Source organism: Anomalospiza imberbis, chromosome 4, assembly GCF_031753505.1.
Source record: "Anomalospiza imberbis isolate Cuckoo-Finch-1a 21T00152 chromosome 4, ASM3175350v1, whole genome shotgun sequence".
Lineage (NCBI taxonomy): Eukaryota > Metazoa > Chordata > Aves > Passeriformes > Viduidae > Anomalospiza > Anomalospiza imberbis.
This window is the reverse complement of record NC_089684.1, coordinates 26,736,198-26,760,370: the sequence shown is the minus strand read 5'-3', so window position 1 is coordinate 26,760,370 and position 24,173 is coordinate 26,736,198. Positions and strand designations below refer to the sequence as shown.

The 24,173-nt window shown below is 35.8% G+C and overlaps 1 protein-coding gene across 14 annotated transcripts in view; it reads left to right on the top strand.

Annotated features, from left to right (window-relative positions):
• The window catches only part of CCSER1 (coiled-coil serine rich protein 1), a 627,741-nt gene that overhangs the window by 133,860 nt on the left and 469,708 nt on the right, over window positions 1–24,173 (top strand). For all 14 annotated transcript variants that reach the window (XM_068187575.1, XM_068187574.1, XM_068187578.1 and 11 more), the window contains exon 4: window positions 1,584–1,677. In XM_068187575.1, coding sequence (XP_068043676.1) covers window positions 1,584–1,677 — 94 coding nt within the window. The remainder of the gene's footprint in view (window positions 1–1,583; window positions 1,678–24,173) is intronic.

The following is a 24,173-nucleotide window of genomic DNA, read 5'->3' as shown; positions in this document are numbered from 1 at the left end:
TCCAGCCTTTTTACCTTTTGCCTCTACTGGCATGAAAAGCTTTTAGCTGTTGCTTAAAAATTGCAGTGATTGTTCTTCTGGATGTTTTCATCAAATTCTTTTGTTACGTTGAAAAAACAATATATAAACAAAGTATGTTGTGAATTCTCTGAGTTGAAGATAACATTTGATTAAGCTTGAGTGCATAATTGCATCTTCATTTAAAAAGGGAGCAAAAATCTAGTAACGGCATTAGTAGTGGCTTCTGTATCTCATAAGAAGTGTCTTGTGCTGATGGTAAGTCAGGGAAAGAATGCAGGAAAAAGTCCTTGTGTTGCCTGTATGTTGTTTGTGAAAGAGTAGAAAACAGAATTTGAAGAAATAATTGTTCCAAGGGGTTGAATAAGTGCAAGTGGTGAATAGGAATAAGAGGTGACATCTATTGTGATGGGAAAATACTTCAAAGAATTAGAAGGAACCTAAAAAAATATGGTTGGAACTGAAGTCAAGAAGGGCTTTTACTAGTTTAATATATACTACTGTCATATTTCTCTACTTTCCATACAGCAGATTGCTATGCAGAGATCTCCCAGACAGTTCAATGCTTTGGGACAATAACCTGGCCTCTTTCACTCTAATTTGTTATGTTACATTAGTGTTGGGAGCATATGCAGTGCATAGGGCGCCAGCATCCATCCCATGCAGTGTCTAATGATTTACTTGCCTGTGGATGGACTAAAAAATTGAGCCCTGCAATACTGCTTGTTGATCAGCAAACAAAGTGCCAGCTGGAGTAGGCATTGTATTAGCTTTGGTTAGGTGTTGGTGTCTGTGGAGAAAAATCAATGTATTGCCATATCAAAAGAAATGACCATAAAATAAAATACACATGGGAAGAAGATGGAGAATTATTATCCCTATCTGTATACCTGCCTTATGTGTCTATGGTTAAGACGTGGGAAACAAATGGTAATGGGAACCTAAGCAGCTGCACTTAAGAGTCAGGTTTCTTCTCTGTCTATATAAGCGTTTGCCACCCACATAAGTACTTAAAAATTGACAAGTTGATAATTCATGCCTGAATTTCCTGTTTATGCTAAATTTGCATCTCTTTATCCTTTTGATAAAGAAAACAATAAATCTGTCTTCAAAGTATATTGGTAAGGGCAGGCAGTGCTCAGAATTCCAAAATTTAATAAAAAAACATGCACTGGTACTTTTATGTTGTACTAAAAATAACATTTTTATTCTTCATAAAAAATTATGCTTAAACTTGGAAAGGCACAAAACCATCACTGGACAGTAAAAAAAAAAAAAAAAGGTAGATGATATCACTTGTATTTCTGGGGTTTTTTATTAAATATTTGAGATCCTCTAAAAAGACAACGGTGACAAACACATTTCAAATTGGATAGTTGTTTCATACCGTTTTTCACTGATCTAATGTTAGCAGAAAGATTTTCTGTAGGTCCTCCTTAAACATGTTTTCCAGATCTGATTGGAAATCATTTTGAGTGGAGCAATTTGGCTAAAACATCTGTCTAAATGTTTCTCATCCTTCTTTTCTTCTTCTTCTTTTTTTTTTTTTTTTTAATCTATACTAGGATGTTTTGAATAACTTGGGTTCCTGTGAGTTGGATGAAGATGACCTAATGCTTGACTTGGAGTTCCTGGAAGAGCAACATCATCAGCGTTCTGGTAAGTCAGATAAATGCTTTCTGTCTTCAGTGAGGTAATGTTATTCTAGGAATAAAAAGTAAATATGTTCATTACAATTACTTGGAAATAAAAAGGAGTAATTTTCTTGGAAGGATGAGAGTGGTATTAATTTTTTAGAGTTATTTCCAAATGTGTTTGTAATTAATCAGAAAAATGCTGTTTACGCCACACTTGGACTTCATATGGTCAGTTACGAAATGGAAGTGATTTTTACAGCTACAGAATTTCAGTACCGAGGGCAGACCCATCTGTTTTTCTAAATACTTAAAATGATTGCTGCCTACCGCAGGCACTTAACAAAAGAACATCAGTGGAATAATCGCGATCACATTCTATTTGTGCCAGAATAATATTTTTTCAAATAAAGGAGGTTTGGCTTGAAACATGAGTGCAACTTGATGGTTTCTCTCATGTTTGGTTAAAGCCTTGTTGCGCTGCCTTGATTAATAACAATACACTATTGCTATATACTGTGTTTATTACCATTTTATAATGGAATTATGCAAGGTAAGTTGTGGGACCTGTGAAGAGCAATTTCCTTTGCTGGGATCTGGGACAGCAGGGCCTCGTCTGTGAACTGAAGTCCTGCTAACTCAGCAGAGTTTGGTGAGTCTTCAAACCGATGTAGGACTTGTGCATGATCCCAGGTAGAGTTCTGGGTTTGTGCTCTGCTGTGATGCTGTATCCTGACAGTGCTGTGTGTTGAAGCACGAGGAATTCTCACCTCTTTTACCTGCTGCTCCCTGATCCCAGTTTCTCTGTTCACTCAAACAGATGTCCATATTCTGCACATACTTGCAGACTTAAGTGGAAGTAGGGTTTTTGAGACATGTGTTGGCTGGTGTGGACCATCTTCAGTTCTGGTCCATTCTTAGATGCAAATTTAATAATTGTTGCAGATAAACTGCTTGAATTGTGCTCCTGTTTCTTATTTTCTCTGTATGATTATTCTGTTAGCGTATCTGAATTATCTCTATGATAATTCTGTTTAACCATTGTACTGTGCTTTTAAATCCGTTTGCATATCTACTTACAGGATGAAACATCTGTCCTGTTTGCTTAGGTAGATAGTATGGAGGGTTGCAGCAGTAATGTGTGCTTGATTATAGTTTTCTAAATTATTTGAAGCTGGAATGCAATAAATGAACTCCACAGAAAAGGCCCTTTCTAACCCATTCTGAATAGTACTACTAACTGTTTACAGAAAGTTGAATGATTGGTTAAAGAAATATGGTTTCAGAAACAAACATTGCATTTTATAAGAAACCATATGGGGTTCAGACTTATTTATTCCCTGGACTGGTTGGAAAGGAATTAACTGGCAGAACTGTTTTCCATAAATAAACTTCCTTCATGTGTTGCACTTGGCCTGACCTTTGTTTTCCTTCTTTTTTTTTTACAAAGCACTGAAATCACAGTGAAAGAAACGTTATGTCCAGTATATGATGACAAAAATTTTGTAGCAGCTTCTAGAACAGGGAAAATAATAATGTCTGAGCAACTTACTTGATAGAGAAGGAATTAAGATGGAGATGTGTTATGACACATAATCTCTCCGTTCTTGGCTCATTATCCAGAGTAAATGAGATGCTTTTAAAACAGAGATCTACATTGTCCTCTGAAGTATGGTGGTGATTTCTATTCTGAGCAATAATGTAGAGACACACACTGCAGAATGCACATTTTCTTTAAACACAGATGTGTTAAATTTAGTAATATTTGCTCTTCGGTTTTATTTGTTTGGTGGTGAATCTAGCTGCAAAAAATTTAGGATTTCCCTAGCTGTCACTCTTTTTTAAAGTCATTTGCTTGGAAGAACGGTTTGGAAGGATAGAGCCACAGTATGGAGTTGACTCAATTTCACCAAATAAAGCTGATGTCTTTATTTTACTTGAGGATCTGGCCCAAAATGGTTCATGTGGTTGTCAGTCATCACCTTAATTTGCGTTGAGATATTGAGGCAGTATGCTTGATTTTTAGTAATTCAGCATTTGAATACCACTGAAGTACATAAAAGCCTTGAACTAGATACTGACATTTCAACACTTTTAACAAATTCCTTTTCTGATTCCTCAGTTAAGTTATGGCCAACTTCCAGGATTTAAGACTTTTCAACAAAAATTCTTTTCAGCAATTCCAAGTCAATATGTTATCTGTTTTCACTTCTGGGTTTGTTTGTTTTTTTTTTTTTTTTTCCAAGAGGCATCTCTATTCATATGTAGATAGAATTCCAAACTTGTTCAATTAAATTACATTATCAAATATTTTGGTGCAATTTTTTTCTACAGGCACCGGAACACAAAAGTAATCAAGTGATCATGTTAAAAACAGAGTTAATTTAATGCAGAGCTTTACGTTTTCATAAATTCATCAGATTGAAATTGATCATATTTCTGGGCATGCACATATAAGCTCTTTCAGGCAATTGGGAGGTAATATATGCTTTTAAGATTTTTAATTCTGCCCGCTTCTGAAACAAGGAGACAGATTGCACATGGAGGATGAGCCAGTACTGTTACTGTAGAACATACTATTTTAATAGAATTTGAATTAAACCAAAGAACTGTTTAGTTCTTCAAGTATGTGACTGGCCTGAAAAGTAGATGATTTTCTGTAATTTTTGCCAGTTGCTGGTTTGTTGAACTCTTTGTGAAGGCTTCTTTAAACCAATGGGCTTGAGAGTTTACCTATGGCTCGCTTCAGTAAAATTCAGTCAAGACAGTTGCAGACTTACAGATTTGTGCGCCTCCTTTAGTTAGAGGTTAGATAGATGTGCTGTCTCTTCTATAGAGAAGATTCAGCCCTATATTATGTCAGCTTTACATATTTAATCCATTTTATTACAGTATTAGTTTACCTTCCTAACAAGTTCCTTATGTTTCTTTAATACTTGCAGGGGATCTGTGTGTCTTGACATTCACACGTTTCATACTGAAGTCAACTGAGAGTTAATGCATGTGTTCTTAGTCTTATCAAAAAAAGGTGTTCATGGGTATAAACATATTGTACAAAATGCTGCCTTTTTAATAGAAACATTAAAATTATGCTTTTCTGGAAGTCAAAGGTATTAGCAGTACTGTGACTATTTGTAGTACAGTAAAAATCCTGTTGATATTCTACGTACTGATGCTGATTGCAGCATTTATTTCGTTAAAGCCATCAGTCCTAGAGCTGTATTGCCATTCACCTGTGTTCCATTTGGCTTTTGATAAACAATTATGTGGGGAATTACTATGGGGAGAAATGTTCCAAGAGAAGCTCTGTTCAGTATTTTAACAAATAAATTGAAATATGAAGAGATACAATTGAAAAATTACTCAGTTCTTTCTTCAGTTGTTACAGAGGTATAGCTAAGGAATAGCTTGAGGAATAACTATTCTTTAAAAGGCTATGAAAATTTCTAACGACAAATTACATGAATACAAGAGCTAACATCACATTTCTAACTTGAATATCAAATATTATGCCTTGGTGAGGAGGCTGTATACATCAAGCTGTGTTATTCAGACTTTACAATTCTGAAGGGTACTGTCCCAGTTGATAAACACTATTGATGAGCTGATGAATGGCAAATTGAGAAATTCTATTAAATGCCATTAGGAGCTCCAGTTTTTTAGAGATTTATTAGTTAAGAGGTGATTTACAATAATTTCTGCTTTTAGCTGCTGTAGTTTTAAAGAACGGTATTTGTTAATGTGCGGATATGTCTTTGTACTGAAGCTTACAATATAATATTAATTTAACAAAATAATTGTATTGTATTGATCTACCATTGTTTTAGTGACCATTTATGAATAGAAAATAAAATTATATTGGAAAGATTTCTGGGAGAATTCTCTATTAAGGAGCTTTCAAGAAGAGCTACATGCTAGCTGGTAGGAAAGGAGATGTTGCAGAAAGTGGTATGCTGTGTTAATTAAAATATAGAGATAGAAGGGCAAAAGAGACAAAGATCTGTTACCTCTTTCATTGTTTATGATGTTGTTTGTTTATTTATTTATTTATTACTCCAACTCATTTTTTACTTGTGCTCTCGTTCTGCCCTCTCAGCTTTTCCCAAATGAGCTGGTTGCCCTCCAGCATGAAATGAGGCTCCTGCAAAAAGGTGCTATAAATCCTTTTGAGTACTAGCAAATTAAAAAAAATAAAACCTAACTTTTTCACTAACCATACAAGAGAAGATAAGGAGACACCTGCAAACCTCAGGCAGATGCTTCTACTTTGGACATAGATGTCTGTGCTTTGCTGGTCTTAGCACAGCTTTAGAAGTCTGGAAATCCCTCATTTCCGACTTTCTTTCTGTAAGTGAGCTTACTGCTTTAATTTACTACTTTTGCTTCTGTTTTAAAGGCTGTACTGTTGAGACAAAGAATGTAAGACAGAGACATTTTATTATCCCACCTAACACAATTGCTTTGAAATTTAATAAAATAATATTTGTATAGTACTTGGTGAGTGCAGAGCGCTACTGCATGCAAATTCAAAATATTAATCAATGTGATTTGCTGAGAGTTTTGCATACTGTTCTTAAGATAGAATGCTTAAAACGAAGCATAATATGACATACATGATGAGTCTTGAGGGTGCCTTTTTATTAATCTGAGTAAATTAGACTTTTAAAATATGCTGCAGCTTTGATTTCCGGTTGTAAAATAATTAAGTCAGTGGTTTCTATAGTGGGAAATTATTGCAGGTTTATAGAAAGTGGCAGCATTAATTTAACTTCATTCATTTTCCTTTTCCCTCATGAAACACAATGTATTTGATTCCAAGTATCGATTAGTCAAATGTATGAGGAAAACCTTTATATTCAGTGATACAAGCCGTGGGGGAATTTATTCAAGTGATGCACATTAATGTGCATGAGTTGTGTGCCGGTGTTGTGCTGTAGCCTATTGAAAACCAAATGATTTTGTGTGGTTGGTGTTGTCATTAAATCAGGAGTGCAGTTTTTTTTCTGAAAGTTCACAAAAGCACAGCTATCCAAGGGCTGTGGTAATTCCTTAAGTATTTGCCATGTGTAGCATGGAACAGGTGCCCTGCATCCTCCTACAAAGATGTGTGTGTGTAGCTGGGATTTGCAGCGAGTGGTCTGGCTGAAAGCTGCTGGACTATTTCTGGTGCTGAATATTAAGCACATGGTCCTGTCTCTTCCCCATCAGGCTCCACACTATGCAGTGACTATTCATGGGTGTGATATTGATTAGCTGGGTGCCCGTACTGGCCTGTGCATCCATCATGTTGCTGCTGGAATGCTTGCTGAATAGTTTTGAATAATGTAGCTTGCTAAAATTTTTAGGAGAGATTTGTCTTTGGCCTGTGCTTTAGCTGTTTTGGATTAAATGTCCCAGCCTCAGATGAAAAGCTGTGACCCAATGTATACTGCAGCATAGTTACTTCACTCAGCATATTTCAGAAATGAAATTATTTATCTTATTTGCTGAGGAAAAAAATGGAAATATGAAATTTTATATGAATCTGAAACTTTATAATCTGTCAAAATCCATCAAAATATTATTTAGCTCCTAAAAAACCGAATACTTTCAGAGATGGAACACATTTTGATCAAACCTAAGTTAAGACCATGTCTGTTAGAAGCATTTTAAGTGTTTTCTTAACTCTGTGGTAATATAAGTTTTGGTTCTTGCTCAAGGTTTATGAATGAAATGACAGGTTACAGCATGGATTTTGCAGACTGAGGGGAAGGCAGAAAGGGTTTTGAGGTGGATACACAAAAATACTTATGTAAATGTCAAATTAGAATAATTCATTATATCAGAATACGGTCTTTTAGTAACATCCCTACATTAGATATTAGCTGCCTTACCAACAAAAGCACAGTGTACTTGGTTTTTTAATAAGCAAAATTCTGGCATTTGAATTGTATTTCTTTTAAATCCAGCTACTCTGCAGATCAATTACAATCAGTACCCAGCCAAACTAAATTGTTGGTGTAATGACCCAGTGATATTAATTAGGTAGTTGCTGAAGTATTTTGAATGTGATGAACAAACTATGTGAAAATTCTGTGATGAGTTTAGAGTTCCTCCTGTGTCTTATTAATTCAATGTATTAATTATTTTTATTAATTTTTTAGTACACAATAGGAGTGCTCAGTTGTGATGAAATGCCTTTGGTCTTTTGGTGTTATTTTTTTTTTTTTTACCAGAAGTTTGTCAGTGCAAGGAGAGCAAAATTTCAAAGGTTTTAATTTGCTTTTAAATAGATAATAGGCAAAAAAGACCTAATGATGCATTTTAATCAAAAAGCTGCTTAGAACTAGAGCAGAAATACTTAACGAATTTGAATGTATTGCTTTCCTTATGAATGTGTTGTTGGCAGCAGATCATGATTCTGCATTTATAAACTATGACCTATTTTGATTTTTAATTGGAACTGGACACTCAGCTCCTTGAGCACTTCTGAAACCCTCATAATTGCCAAATGCCATCTTATAGAGTTGTATGTGTTACAGATCAGGCTAAAGCAGCATGCTAGAGCAGCACTTCTTCAGATTTCTGTTTGGAATAGCAGTAGGAGCAGTTTGGTTTACACTTAAAGGTTTTGAACAGAGTAAAGATTATGAAAGTAAAGTAATAGAGAGCTCTGTGTCACTGCCAAAGAACAGGTTTAAAGATTATCTAGCTAACTAGCATCTTGCCCTGTTACTACAAATTTTGGATAATAAGGTAATAAGTGTACTAATAATGAACAAAACAAAAAGTGATGTGTGACTTCACTACATTATTTACAGATATCCTAACACCAATTAAAAGGCAAAGTTCATGTTAGTTTTCAGTTTTGTGAGAGAAAATGTCTTGCTGAATAAATGCCAGCAATTCCTCCATCAAACTTCTTGTGTTGAAGGCAGAGCATCCTGAGCTACAGCTGTGGCCAGCCTGATTTCACACCTATGTCTGAATTCCAGCATGGATTAGAAGTATTGAGTGGAAAGTCACATGCCTCTAGTTTCCATATATCTGGAAAAAGTTATAACAGGGATTTTTATATATTTTCAGAATGACCTATTTTACTAAGCTGCACATTTTTCCCTGAAGCACTGTTTAATAAATATTGCACAGTAATGGAATAACTTAAGGTCTCCAGGGAATTAAATAAAACTTGGCATCTTCTAAACTTTTCTAACCATGATCTATAGCTCCTGAAAGAGGACTGAGCATGGAGGAAAGGGATTTTTGCAGAGCTTGCAAGTGAAAGTATGTGTGGCAGTATCAAATAACAAGAGCATATTTATGTTAGTCTCAAGTAACCATTGCACACTTGTGGCTAGGCCAGCCTTAGGACTCTGGAAGTGTAAACTGCAGAGAGTAAGAAGAAGAAATAGTGAAGTTAGTATTAAATTGGAATGGAACTAGTTAGAAATTATAGGCTAATATAAGGTTAGTCTTCTAGCATCCTGATCCATATTCTGGAAAAGAAATACTGGATTGAGCCCTGTTTCTATTCCCTTACTTATGTAAATGAATGGTGCAATCCTATTTCAATTTTAATTGAGAAAAGCAAAACACAACCTAGAACTGATACCAAATTAACTTTATCCTAAATATTTTTTAGTGTATTTTACTTTAAAAGTTGAGTTGTAACCAAACCTAGTTGATGAGGAAGCATGTAGGACTAGCTTCTAGCTATGCTTTCCTCAGAATACGTTTAAAACGTGTCTGGGATATAGATAATGTGCCTGTGCTGTGTGTTCTCAGTGGATCAAGGAGAATACTCAGTTTCCTGAGCAAACTGGTATTTTTATCTCTTTGTTTTTGTGTGAAGAGTGGTGAAGGACTGGTATATTCAAATGGGGTGTGTGTTAGATTCCTATCTGACTGTTACAAATTTTGTTAGTGATATGTACTTGTAAAACCCACTCACTTAAGTGGAGCAGTATCACAGAGCATCACATAATTTAGATACCAAGAGGTTTATTCATTAATGGACAAGAGGGGCAAAAGAGCACAGTTGTGAACTTCAGGGTCATTAAAGAATACTTTTGAGTGAGATGCATTTGTATGGTTATCGTAGAACAATTAGTTTCAGAGGCTGTATCTCAATTTCCTGCTCTTTTATAGTTACAGTGTGACATTTAGTAACAAATCCTTATTCATATTGGTATGCTCAACCATCATTTACTGAAAGAACCAGGACAGTAATTAAATTAGGCAGATTGCCTTTCTTCATTCCTTTGATTTTATACATACATTGAGATGAAACATCATCTTTAATAATATCTGCAGGCAGAAAATAAATGCAATAATAAACATTATGACAAATCAAAGCATAGCGTCCTATTTAAAGCAACTCTGCACTTCTAGATGGCAAAGTTTAAGTAGGATGCCAAGTGCTGCTTTTTTCTCCTGCTTTGTAAATTTACAAAGATCTGGACTGGATGTCTTGCTAAAATGAAAATGTGATGAAAACCTTGGAGGAGTATGGCCTGTATTCTTACTTTTATGAGAGATTTAGGGAGTAAGAAAAATAATTATGAGCTTATAATTATTTTACAGAACAACCATAACTCTGTTTATACTAAAAAAACAATTGCTCCTTTGATACAACTTCTGCAGGGATCGTACTTCAAGGTCTGACTGAAACTGTATGTGAGTTATTGATGGCTTTTGACCTTTTGAAATACTTATCTCTGGTATCATTGTGGCTTCACTCTTAGATAAAGAAAGAAATAGTAGTCTGACAGTTGAAACTTGATTGTGCGTCTCCTGGGTTGAACTGGATTCTCTGATGCCAATTTCCAGTGCTACCATGGGCTCGTCGCTTAATTTACTTGTAGTACATAAGTGATACTCCAGTAGTCATGGGGGTTTGGCAGTAAAGTCTGAGACATACTTATGATACCAATGGGATGGAGCTGCAGTAATAACTAGAGTAATTTCATTCTTTAGAGGCCAATTATGTTCTGGTTTGTGCCTCTTCATGTGTCATTGCATGAAGTGGAGCAGACCGTGCCATTGCTGTTGCTGGTGTATCTGCTACTGTTACTGCTCCTATGATTTTTTATTTTCTTCTGCAGAAAAAATGCCAAAGCATACTACAAGTTTCTTTATATAAACAAGAGGGAAAAAATATTGCAAAAGCCTATCATACTAAGCAACAAATGCCTGGGCTCAAATCTAAATTACTTTTAAAATATTTCCAAAATCTTTCATTACTCAAAGGTTGGGTCAAATCTGCTGTAGTATTTGAAAATATTAGGTGACTTTATTTTTGTATTTCTTTACCTGAATCTCTTGTGATGAGAGAGTCTGTTGTTCCTTCTTTTGTCCCTGTGAGTGTTCTGTCAAATCCTTCATATTGTTTCGATTTTGTTGAATTTAATTTATGTTTTAAGCTCCAACTTCCCTTGAGTGGGAAGGAATTCAGAAATAAATGTTGTGCAGGTCATAAACCCTGAGATTTATTACAGCCTAGGTTCACTATTAGGAGAGGGATTCAATAGGTAGCAAATGCTTTGCTGGTTGGTTGCGGGTACAGGATCTTCCTGAGACCTGAGAATGTTTTGTCCTTTTGGGGACTCCTAGAAGAAAGCTGTGCTTTTGGTTTGTATAGCCTAAGCCTGTCTAGTTTTCTGCACTAAGGACATTGTACACCTGTTTTTGCCAAGGGAACAATTTGAGATAAACTCTGAAAGGTAGCCTTGAAGAAATTTTCCAGTTGTCCCTTCTGTAGTTAAGCTTATGTTAGGAATATTTCATCTGATCCAAAGTGAGTAATGCCCAGTAATCTCCTTATCACATTCCAATTCTCAAAATTCTTCCATATAACCCTTCCTGTAGGGAACAGCTTGACAATGAAAGTTTGTCAAAGCAAAATTTGCCTGCTGCTGCTTCAGTAGCTTCATCAAAGGACAGTGCATTCCTTGTGCCTCCTGAGGGTACTGTCAGTGTTAGAGGGTTTGGGGGCTCTTTTTCCCCCCCATGTTTTTGTAATGTGATGTCTTTAGGAGAGAGTCTCTTTCCAGGTAAGATTTAAAGGGAAGTGTGTTTGCAGTGGGAAGTTTTCTGAATACACTTTTAAGAATAAGAAACAAGTGTTCTGTTGCAGGATGGGTAACATGTATATGCATGGATCTGCAAATGGCAAGTCATGCACAAAATGTTATTACACACTGCAGTATTACGGAGTCTATGGGTATCCCTATAATTTTTCTTTTTTTTTTTTTTTTTTGTTTGTTTGTTTTGTTTTTTTTTTTTTTTTTTTTGACAAAGAACTGGAGACACTGGCCCCATGCAGCATCCCTCAGTCTACGGTGCTCTGTGTGCATGTGCTTAAAATAGCCTTTGTAGAAATGTCTGTACCTAAGGACTAGCATGTATACAAATGTGAAACACGCCTGACAGACAAAGGCATTCCTCTGAGCTGTTTCAGTGTTTAAAATGCATTAATTCCTTACATCCAGCTTTTGATAGTAATGCTTGTTTGTAACACAGTTACTGCTGAATCTGAGAAATGTCAGAAATGAAACAGAAAATGGTTGGTAAATAATTGCCTTTTGGTTGCAGGATGGATAATGTGCTCATTTTCTCTTGCTTTCTAAATCTTTTCTGCCCTGCAAACACAGTTCACGTATGTTTTAGGAAAAAAGGACTACAGCAATGTCTTTGCAAAGGCTAAGGAAACCAGAGAGGCCCCAGGTCCTGAGAAACTATTATGAAAAAAAAATGTTGGTAGTAAACTTTTTTTATTACAATAAATTGATTTTGCTGACTATGAAAAGGCCAGGCATCATGATTAACCTGTTGAAGATCTTCCTGACTTGACCCATTTTTTTCTCACAAAGGTTTTTCTTAATAAAAAAAAGCTATTTACTATAAAAATATACTTATTTGGAGATTGAAAAGCAGGAAGTAGATAAAATGAAAGCACAGCTGTGTTGTAGTGTTATTTTTGTGCTTCTTCCCAAAGCTGTTAATTTCACAGAAAATAGTTTTGACAAGTCTCTGTATTTCTAATATATTTTCTTCTTTAATAAAACATGAAATAACTCTATTTCTAAGGTTCAATTTCATTGTTTTCCTCCCTACTTAATCTTTAATTTTTTTGACTCATTTGGAGATTTTTGCAGGATTGGGGGTACAGGAAAAAGTATTCTTTATGCTCCTTAATATAACATTACTGATGTGATGTACTTGTAAATTACGGGGTTTAAGCTAGAATGACAAATACATCGCTTAACCATCTTACTGTCAGCATGTGCTGGATTAAATGCAAATAGCTCCTGGTTCTGAGCATATTCAATCAAAGCCCTAAGTTTGCAAATACAGCAGACTTGTATTCACAGATGGCTGTGCAGAGCTGTGTGGAGTTACATGGAGAAACCGTTGGCTGTGTCATTGAGCATCTGGAAGGGGTGGGTTTGGCTCTGGGATGAGGCTGACCAGGCTAAAGCCATCGCCTTGTACTGAATTTTTGTGGAAACCCAGACTGTGATCCTTTGACACTGAGTTAACACAAGTAGTAAAGAGTAGGGGTAGGCAGAAAGGGGAAAAGAAATGAGTAGAGGTAAGAAGGAAACTGGTATGGAAAAAATGTCACCTTTAGCTTCTGGAAAAATAACATGTTTTGGAATTAAGTTTCTCTAAACTTCATTCAGAATGATCTATCACAAGCAGCTTAAAAGAATTTTTCAAACTCTCCCAGAAGTAGTATTCTGCCTCTCTCTTCTGCAAACAAATCAAGAGGTTGAAAGAAACCCAGGTGGTTTGTGTTTTTTGGGCTGCAGAGGCCATGAGCAAGGGCTCTGTGGAACACGTATCTTCCTCCTGTGCCTGCTGCTCCCCCTCATCCCCACGGCAGACGCAGAGGAAGGAGTGATGGAGACCTGTGTTAGCTGGTACATCTAGTTTCACAACAGCCTGCTCTCTTACCTCATCTGCAAGAAAAACTCTTGAGGATCTTTCCCCTCGGAATATAGGAGTAATGAGCTGTTGAATCAGCTCAGTGGTATGTGCTAGACAAGTCGCAAAGGATGCGCAGCAAGGCCAGAGGAGGTGACAGGAAAGACTGCACTTTCTTTCAGTGGGAGAATTTAGATTTCCCACATTTTCAAACTTCAGGTAAAGCAAGACACTTCCAGTTGTGTCACTTTCTTCTTAACTGGAAGTGAGGTTGTTTTGCTTCCCCATCCACAGTCACATTTAACACCTTTTCCTTTGTACCTGCCAAGCTTTTTGTACTTTGCTGAAATATGCAGGAGCCTGTGTTACCTTAGATGGCACTTGTATTTATTACAATTGCAGCTTTATAAAATCAGTTACCACTTTTGCAAATTCAGCTCATTTTGGAGTTGTCATGCAAAAAAAACCCCATTACTTTTTCATCTTTAGTCCTTCTCTTGATCTAATTCTGTTTGCTTTCTGTTAAAGAATTGTGGTTTGATGGGCTTTTTTCTATTGTACATTCTTGTCTGAATCTCATATTGAGGAGTGGGATGCTGACAGCATCTATATTTTGTATATTTTCAAACTTTGATTAGTGCTTGATTTCAGTTAAGTTTATTTAGGTAGCAGTAATATTTGAAACTGTAGGTAAAAGATAGTGAGTTTTGCTTGCTTTCAGGCTTAGAAGTCCAAACAGCTAAGTTTGACAGATTTTTATATCTGTAATAATGAATAATTCTGTCTCCCAGTAGCGTGTAGATGTAGAATAGAATCACCATGATTATTTAATAATGCTAGCTGTATTTATAAATTACAGTTTAGACATTCTGGAGTCATCAGAAGTCCTTGGAGATTAGAATACTTTCTAATTATGTGTGGGAATAAATTGTCCCTCTACTTACTGCTGCAAAAACATATTTGAAATGCTGGTATTTCATCAGGGCTTAGGTCATCACATTTACTGTTCTGTTCAACTTCCTGTCTATATGAAGGATGAGTCAGCATGTTTTACATTTACCACTTTTCCCTTTGATCTATCTTTTTAGAGTTCATTATAGATTCAGATTTATTCTATGTCTTCTCCCATTTGTTTAAATACATGTTCTCTACTTTTGGAGAAAAACATTACTAGTGTATCAATGATTTCTAGAAAAACCATATTTTTCCTTTGGGAAACAAAATTTTTTTTGATGCTTCAAGAACATCTCATCTGAGAATTAAGAGTATATTTAGCCTAAGGCACATAGCTATCTCTGCTGAAGTCAGGGGGATCATAAACTTCAGATTTAAGCTCATTCATAAGTGACCTCAGGCTTTGGAGCTTGGACTTGATACATCCAGTGCCTCTTGTGAGGCTGTTTTTTTTTTTTTTTATTTATATAGCTACTCAGTTTGTCATTTGCTGATTATGCTGTGGCTAAAAGTATATATGAGTACAGTATTGCTAACATACGGTAAAAGCATAAACTGTACAGGAAACTTGTAGTTAAAGCTACTGTATGGACTGGTTTATTAGCAACAGCAGCACAGTTTAGAGGAACAAAAGGTCATATTGTGTATAATTATTATTTTTCCAGTAAAGAAATTTGGGGATGCCATGTCTGTTTAATTTCAAGTGTTTTCTAGGAATGGATATGAAAGAAAACATAGCTAGATTTGAAGCTAGCACAGCATTTTTATTTATATTGCAGGGAAAATTAGAATTGGTAGCAAAACACAGTGTGCTTCCTTAGATTAAAATGTTAATATCTTTTTGTGGAAAAAAAAAATAGCCTTCAGAAAGTACTCCTCCCTAGTGAGTCTTAGTCCATACAAACTCTGCTATTTTCCCAAAACAATGAGGACATAATTGCTATTTCTTAATCATCCAAGCAGTGTAGAAATAGGTAGTAAGAAGGCTTTATTCCTAAAAAAAAGTTTTTATTAAACAGATTTAATTTTTTATAAGACTTGGTACACTCAATAGCCTGCTCAGACCTTGGAAGCAATTGTGAGGAGAAAGAAAACCCACAGCAAAAATAACTTCTTCAAGGTTAATTTAGATGAAGTTAAATTAAAATCTCAACATGCCTTTTAACCCACTGCAGCCCTGTTTAGAAGTGATGTGAGACTGGTTCTTTAATATAACATAGGAAGCTGATTAGGTCCTTTGCTATCTCTGATCTTAAAATAATTTTGTTCTCATGCATAAATATGATGCCTTGATATTTTCCATCTATCAGAAAGAAATATTGGGGTCTGTGTTACTTATTGTTGTAAGTAATTTCCACTGTCAGCATAACAAGTTGAATCGTCTGGATCTGAATTTGTCTTTGCTGGCAGCCTTGATCACATATGTAGGTTCCTAAAAAACTAAAGGAATAATAATAATAAAATCTAAATAGGGGATTCTTAATGAGGATATTTGATTTTCTTACCTAACCAAAGATCATAATCTCACAGTTTAATTTCTGATTTTTGTATCTTGAGCATGTATTTTCCGATAGACTTCCCAGTAGGTGACTAAAATGACTCTCTTCCACACAAGATTTTGAGCACAGGATTTTTATAAGCTTTTCCATCTCTGACATAATCTAATATTAACATCTAGAATACTCCCACTGGGAAAAAATTAGTCAAAACCCTGGGAAAGACTTGGAGTCTACTTTGTAAGAGGTTGTGTGTTATGGGATCAAATCACAATTTTGGGAAAAGCAGTTTCGTCTCAACAAGCAGAGGCTAAATCTACTGTGTTTTAATGACATCTTATCTCCTAGCTGAGTATGTAGTCTGTGCCATTAAGTGATTTAACCTCTGCTCCTTACCTTGCTGTTCAGGTACCGAGTAATCAAATAATTTTTTGAGCTGTTGTGCACTGATTAAAGTGATTTTATGGAGTTATGGAGCACTGACAATTCAAATATAAGGTGTTATGATTTGATAAAAATCATAATGCTGTCCATATTGTCTTTATTTATTACAGTGCATGCATACAGTAAGTAGGATATGCATGGATGTAAAAATAAAGGAGGTTAGGTACAGATTGCTTACAGGAAGGAGTTGGCCTATGAAGCCATTGTTCTTGAGGTTGTTAATTATGTGGTGAGCTGTAATTTCTCATATGCTGGTACAGTGGAACTTGGCCTTCTGCTCTTTCATGATCTCAGTAGTTTTGGTGGCTTTCTTTTTTTTTTTTTTTTTTTTTTTTTTTTTTGTGTGTGTGTGGTTTTTTTTTTTTTACCTTCTTCTATCTTGCTATTCATGTGGATTATTCTGTTTAGTATAGCTGTCCAGATTGCAAGAATAAACTAATAACTTTTCCTTAGTGTACCTAAGTATTTTAAAGTAATAGCCAGTGTGCTGTCTGAGCAGAGGATAGGATTTAGAAACATTTGTCTGTTTGGGGATTTTTTTTTTCAATCTTTCACCCTAGGATTTAATGTATTAGCTTAAAAAGTTGTAATTGTCTTTTCCATAGGAAGTACTATAATGAGTATTACAATGTATTCATTGTACAGCTTTGGACTATTTTCTATAATTTTTTTCCAACTCTTTTCCTGAACTGTTGCTCATTCTGAAAAATGACCATGTACTATCTGTGAAGATTTAAGCATGTTTGTGTGAGGTAATATTAGAGAAACAGGACTACATGCTGAAAATACTTAAAACTCCTTGTTTATTTTTTTAATTTTTGAGGTGGCAGCCACGGATGCTGCTGAGTTGTTACTAGTTAATACTTCCAGTTTGTCACTTGCAAATGGAAAGAAGCTGTCAGCTATTCTGGAGGTGACACAGCAGATGTTACAAAAAGGGAATTCTCATGGACAGTGTGTGGATTACATAGAGTTTCCAGTGAAGAGTAACCGTGAATTTCAATCACCTTCAAGGAGCAATTTTGGTCTTTCTGTTAATGTAGCAAATGAGGTTTTGTGGTTGTGATCTAGGGACCTCTTCGTGCCCTGTAGAACTTTTTCAGTATTTAGGGAATAGTTTGGAAGGGAATGTAATATTCAAGATGTCATTTATGTTAGATTGTTTCTTTCAGCATTTTTGGTAAAAGAAAGCATTGCTAAGATAGTGATAAACTTTTAGATGCATGTTGGCTTTGAGAACAACAGCAAATGTTTTCTATAGTCCCTATAATTCCATAAACAGATTTACTTCAAGGAAATGTTTGTGTTAGACACTTGAGTTTCCAAATTGAATGCAGAACTTTGCTTTGCTTTTGAAAGTAACCCTAGCAAATAGCTTGGTAAAGATGTAATTTTGCTCCAGTTCAAAAATGCAAATCAGCCTGATTATGTGGTTTTTTCAGACTGTCTTCCTTGGTGGTGTATGATGTTAGAGATGGTTCAGCTCTAATGAAATTGGGGAGGATCAAGGATAACTTGAGTTTCAAAGACTCATATCTTCTAGTGTAGACTTGTTAGCTTCCTTAGAGATGTAGTGTGTTTTAAATGCTAAAACAAAGCAAAAGTTACTTGTGAGGATTAATGGAATCAAGGACTGTCATTTTAAGTATGTGGCTGTTGAGTCACATGAAAGAATTTACTTACAGTGACTTTGCGGGGAGTGACATTTGAGCAATGATCCTCTTCTCATTTGCACCCAGTAGGGAACTGAATTCATCTGGTAACGAATGTGAGATCTCGTGTATCTTTCACATAATTCAGAGGAATTCTAGCAGAGGGATCTAACGCTCAAGGGCATTGTGCAGATTGGTGCATTCACTGCAGCACCTCTGGTCCAGAAGTCAGTAATTTGGCTGTCACAGAAATGTTGTGGTTTACATTTGATTTCTGGAATTTTAGAAGGGAAAAAAGGAAAGAGTCAGTGGAAAGGGGAAAAATATTTTTCTTGTTAGTTTTGACTTTTTTTCTTAAAATAAACTATGTACAGGTAAAGGCTATGTAAATATTATCAAAGAATTAATATATCATTAAACTAGTTTTACTTTATAGATAACCTAAATTAAACCATCACTAACTTCCCACTTAGATTAGTATTTTGTATACTGAACAGCTTTTTTTAGGGTATGTTTTATGTCCTTCCCAATACCTTTAATGGAATTACTGATGTACTGTAGACAAGCAAAAAGAAATCATATAGTTTACAGGAAAAGTGTGTAGTCTCACTTCAGGAAATTTGAGATCTGCTTCTGTCTGTGCCACAGGTTGTCTTGTATAATCCTCTACAAGGTACTCTGCTCATCAGTATTTATCTGTCACATAAGGATCATTTCGGGATGCATTATTTTTTTCATAGGTATTTATATACTGTGATTCCAAGTGCTATAATGTATCCTGCAATTTAATAACTTGCAGTAAGTGTTTTGCAAATAAGATTCTGATGCTGACTGGATTGTTTGAGGAATTTCTTGTTACAGCTTCTTTTGCTGTAATTTTGCAAGTGATGTTTACTCTTAACAAAAGAGAAAGTAAATAGCTTTCAGATTGACAGTGATGAAACAAACTGCTCCAAGGGAGCATGGTGTCTTGACTGACAGTGAATAGAAGCAAACAGGAAATTCTGATCTGGAGTATCAGGAATGAGGAGCATCAAGTGCTGCATCCTCAGGCTGTGATGACAAGTCTGTACTGAGGAGGTTGCTGGTCCAAGGGCTCCAGTGCCCTGTGCTATCATTCTGTCTTTGGCAGATCTGTAGTTGTGCTCTCATCATACGTATCCTGCCAATATGTGACGTGTATTTCGTTCACAAGTATGTTTTTTGTACAAGCATCTGTATTTTAACTGAAGCTCTGCATCCTGAAGACTCTCAAAATATTTTATTTCAAAATAACATTTTGAATTGCATTGCAGTCAATGCTAATGGAATTATCACACTAATTGTATTCTTGGTTTAAAACCCAATTTGGAAAACAAGCTACAACAAGGCAAAAACACTACAAACCACATGAGCCATTTTTGTAAACTACATTTACCAGTATGCTCCATACCAAATCATAGATGGGATTGTTTTGTGTCTTACTGCATCCTGTGGTTATAGGACCTTCTCTGTACTGTTTTCTGGTATCCACTAGTATTGAGAGTTGAGAGGCTTCTAGTGTAGAACTTACTAATTATGATATTGCTAACATCTGTTTACTTGTAGAAGCAGAGAAATGCTTTCTTTCAAAATTAGATGGCAAAATTTTGAAAGAACACGTAATTGACCATCCGTTCTTGTGTGAAAATATTTTGACATCTTTCATCCAGCCAACACACACAAATTTTAAGAGCCAATATGAATCACTGTAGTTCTGGAAAAAAAGCCAGTAGTTTGGCTTATGTTAATGAACGAAGCATCTGTCTTTCTGTGCTATAACTGTGAAAAGGCACAGTATGATCTTGTTTAGTATTGGGACAGGGAGCTAGTGCTCTTGTTGAAGAAACAACCCATCCCCAAGACACAGGTGTTTCCTGCTCTTCCAGTGCTTCCTCATCTAAATGCTGGTCAGGCCAGCCTGATGCAGTGAATGTTGTGGTGGGGAGGTTGCTGCTTGGAATACCATGCCTGAAAAATGATCAGTTAAATGCAGTCATACCAGTTTACAGGCAAATTGCCTGGTAATTGTTTTCATAAGTTTCAAATATCATTACTCAACAGAAATCATTAGCAGGATGGTATGGTTATATACATAATTCAGCATCATGGGCAGATCATTTTAATGTGTTATTCTCTTGGAGGAGATCTTAGTTTCCTCACTGTGTCATGGATTTTAGTCAGGAAAGCTGAAGTTCAGAGTGCCTACTGAATGTTTTCTGAGCCTCAGGTTGAAGAACCAAATGTGTTTGTTTAAAGTATAACCCAATTATTTCTGAATTATGCTGATCACCATAGTAACCTTCATTGATTGTATTTTGTATGAAGTAATTTAAAGTCATTTAGCTGGAAGAAATAAGTGATGTCAATTAATTGATAAATGAATGTAGCCTAATTATATTAATGTGAAACATTTTTGTACGATGAATATTTCTTCATGCACTGGAATTTCATGTCATTTTCATAATTCATGTCAGTCATTTATGTGAACTGGAATTCTGAGAGGTTTCTGGTTTTGGGATTTTTTTCTTTTTTCTTCCTTCCATGTCCCTCTTATACCATGTGTTATTTTCAGTATTTTAAAATTATTTCAGTTGCTGACTTTTGCTTGCAAATACAACTAGATTGTATTTGAGACATACCAGATGCCTGCTACAGAATATCACTTCTATTATTTGTCTTTTATTTTTTTTCCCCTGACGGAACATTATTGATGTGATCTTGTAAAGAGTTTTGAAGTTGTTGGGAAAGTTTACTTGATCCTGATTCTTTAATGGCTTTTTGGTTATATACTTGATTAATCAAACTGTTGCTTATTTGTTTAATTAATTAAATGCAGTGATGTTTGAAGGTTCAAAAAGCAATGAAATAAACAGTTCATAATTGGCTGAAATGGGAATTTGTTTGAAGAATTGCTGGAGAATCGAGTTCACTGTGTAATCTTAAAATGCAGAACAGTTTTGTTGTTTATGTATGCAGCTCCTGTTCATTATGCTGAAATGGAGCTGAAAATTGTTTTCTTTTGCTGCCATTAATTTTAGTTTTTAAATTCAAAGCAAATTAAGTTGCTAACTTCAGCAGCTATTGAGATGACTTCCTAAATACGAGATAAACTCAGTCTCCAGCTATGTGTAACAGTCCTCATTTTGCTGGGTTGTTTCCAAATACCTGCCATGAAAGCCAATGTATTTGAAATATAATTTGTCATTATTGCTCCAACTAGTGTAAACTGTCCAATGCCAACAGTAGGCAAACAACCCTCAAGCTTTACTCCTGAAATTTTACGTGCCAGTTTTGCCTCTTTCACTGCTAATCACTTCAGCAGTAGCATTCAGATGGCCTCATAGAGCTGGATAGCGCAGGAGTTACAGATGGGAAGAGCTAATTACCTCACCTGGCACATTTGTTTTTGTTGGGTTTTGTTTGTTTTTCTTTCTTCTGCCAGTGCAGAATTTTTCCTGCAGTGTATTTTCTATCAGCTTTCCATTATCTAAGTTATGAAACTACAGCCAGTTACCTGGAGTTTTCCATGTTTTGTCATATTTTAAATTTTAATCTAGCATTCATGGATCTAAGTGATGTGCTAATCAACTGATAGCTTAAACCTCATTGTAAAGGAGATTGAGTTCAATCTCTTAATACACACAGAGCTAAAAATACAGGCAATTACCACATTAAATTTGTTTTCATTCATAATTTCCCTGAAACAATATTATTTCTTAGTTACAGTAAAGAAAATGCCCACGTAAATGCCATCTTGTTCAGTTGCATATTCTTATTCTAATCTGCTCACTTTCTGAAAAAATTGAATATCTAGTCTTGTTCATTGCATTTGATCTTTTAAGTCATTAGTGGAAGAAAGAGTATATAAAGGAAGAAGTCAACTATTTTTCTCTCCTTGGTCCCAATCAACAGGTTTTTCAATCAACAGATCTGTGAGTTGCTTTTGATTTATATTAGTAATAGTTCATTAGCCTAAAAAGAAACTCAGAGACCATGTTAAGCATTCGGATGTTGCCAAGAGGGAGAAGAAAAGGTTATGGTAACAAATGGAACATAGCTGCTCTGGAATAATTTTGAGAATAAATGCAGGGCATTGCGAGACTCCCACATAGAGGCATGCTGGGATGATGTTTTCAGTGAATACATAACACCAGTCCCCAGAATAATATAAATATTCTTGTGTCTGAAACTCTCAAAGGTGGCAAATGATTTCACTTTGGTCAGTTGAAGTTGCACTTGAACTTTGAGATCTGCACTTCATCTTTGTTTGTCTGTGTTTGACCGTCCATGAATGCTTACAAGGTGCCTAAATGTGAGCTTGAATAGTACCAATTTCAGCAGATTGATTTTGGTGCTCGTGTCACTCTTAAAAGGTAACTTGTTCTTCACAGCCTGAGTGTCATTAAATGAAGTGTATTTCCCAAAGTGTTTCATGTTTACATGGAAAACAAATAACAACAGAGCTCAGTTCAGCTCTCAGTTTCTCCATCTGAGGGTTGAAGAAAAGCTTAGACTCCTGAATGTGCTATGACTGAGTAGTACCTGGAAGAGTGTATTAAAGGTAGTGAGCATTCTTCCAGGGTTAGAGGTGAAGATGTGTAAGGATGTCAGGGTCCCACATTTTCACTAAGCACGTGGACAGTGCTCTCAGGCAGATGGTATGATTCTTAGTGTTCCCCTTTGCAGGGCCAGGAGTTGGATTTTGGTAATCCTTGTGAGTCCTTTACAACTCAGGTTATTCAGTGAAATAATTTTTGTTTCTTTGCCACAATCCTCAGCATCTTCTCTTAGGTGTCAATTGCTCTGAATGAATAAAACTGCTATGAAATAATAAAATTATGATCTTTTGAAAGAAGAAATAGCTCCCTCCATTTTATATGTTTCTTTTTGTATAATCTTTGTTGTAAAAGAGAATTAGAATGCAGCTGAAGGATTTGCATTGACAACTAGAGTGTGAACAAGCTAGATTTTAGCAAACAGTGAGGTAAATTTCCTTTCAGATCATCAAGAGCAAGAGAGTTGTTGCTTTCAACTGCTTATGCAAAGTTTTTAGTGACAGAAGACTAAAGTTTTATCTGAGGCTCTATCCTACTACTGTGCATGATAAAATGTACCAGCCAGAATATTAGTTTACAAACTGGAGGAGCATAACTGCCATCATAGATGGAAATACAGTTACCTCAGTGTAACAGTGCCTCACTGCTTTATTTTAAATTAACTTTTGCTTCTGTTGTTGAAGCTCTTTTTCATATATAAGTGTCAGCACAGTTTTATTCTATCCTCCTTACCAAAGGAGGATTGCTCCAAAAAATAGGTTGTGACACCTTTTAATAAACTGCCTGAACAGCACAGTGTGGGTGGATTCTTGTGGTGTTCAGGTCTCCAAAGTCACTAAATTTGAACTGTAAAAGCAGCCACAACCATCTAAGACTCTTTAATAGTCTCTGAAAACTTCAGAGTAGCTGGAAAATGAGTGATGTATCTCCACTATGTGCAGCATAAATGATCTTATGACAGTGTTCAGTTGTTTGAGTGAGTACTCAATAGAGCCTCAGAGGCATTGAGGGAAGAGCTCTGGGGGTGTGTGGTCAGCTGCAGATAGCTGTTTTTTTGTGCCTGTCTCTGTGAGGTGTCTTCATATGCTTTGTTACGGTGCCTTGAATTGGTAGGATGAGTGCGGAGGACGCCAGTCTAATTGGGAGGAGGAAGAAAGTCTCCAAACGCTTTCATCTATGACAGTGTCTGTCAGAGAACATGAAAGACTATTCCTGTGGTACTTAATTAAACCTTAGGTCTTTGTAACGAAAACAGCAAACAATTAATTAATGATTAAAATTAACGGTGTGTCCTTTGTGTAGTGATTTATGTACATAATTAATACTGTAGCATTTTAAGGTGTTAGCTGTCCTTTACAGAGCTGCGTAATAAATGGTGGCTTCAGAGGGTGTTACTTAAAATTCAAATTAACATTTACTCCAAAAAATTCTCAGTGCCTAAGAGGATAACTAGAAGCAGAGTAAGCCTCCCCTGCCAATTTCCTGTGTGTG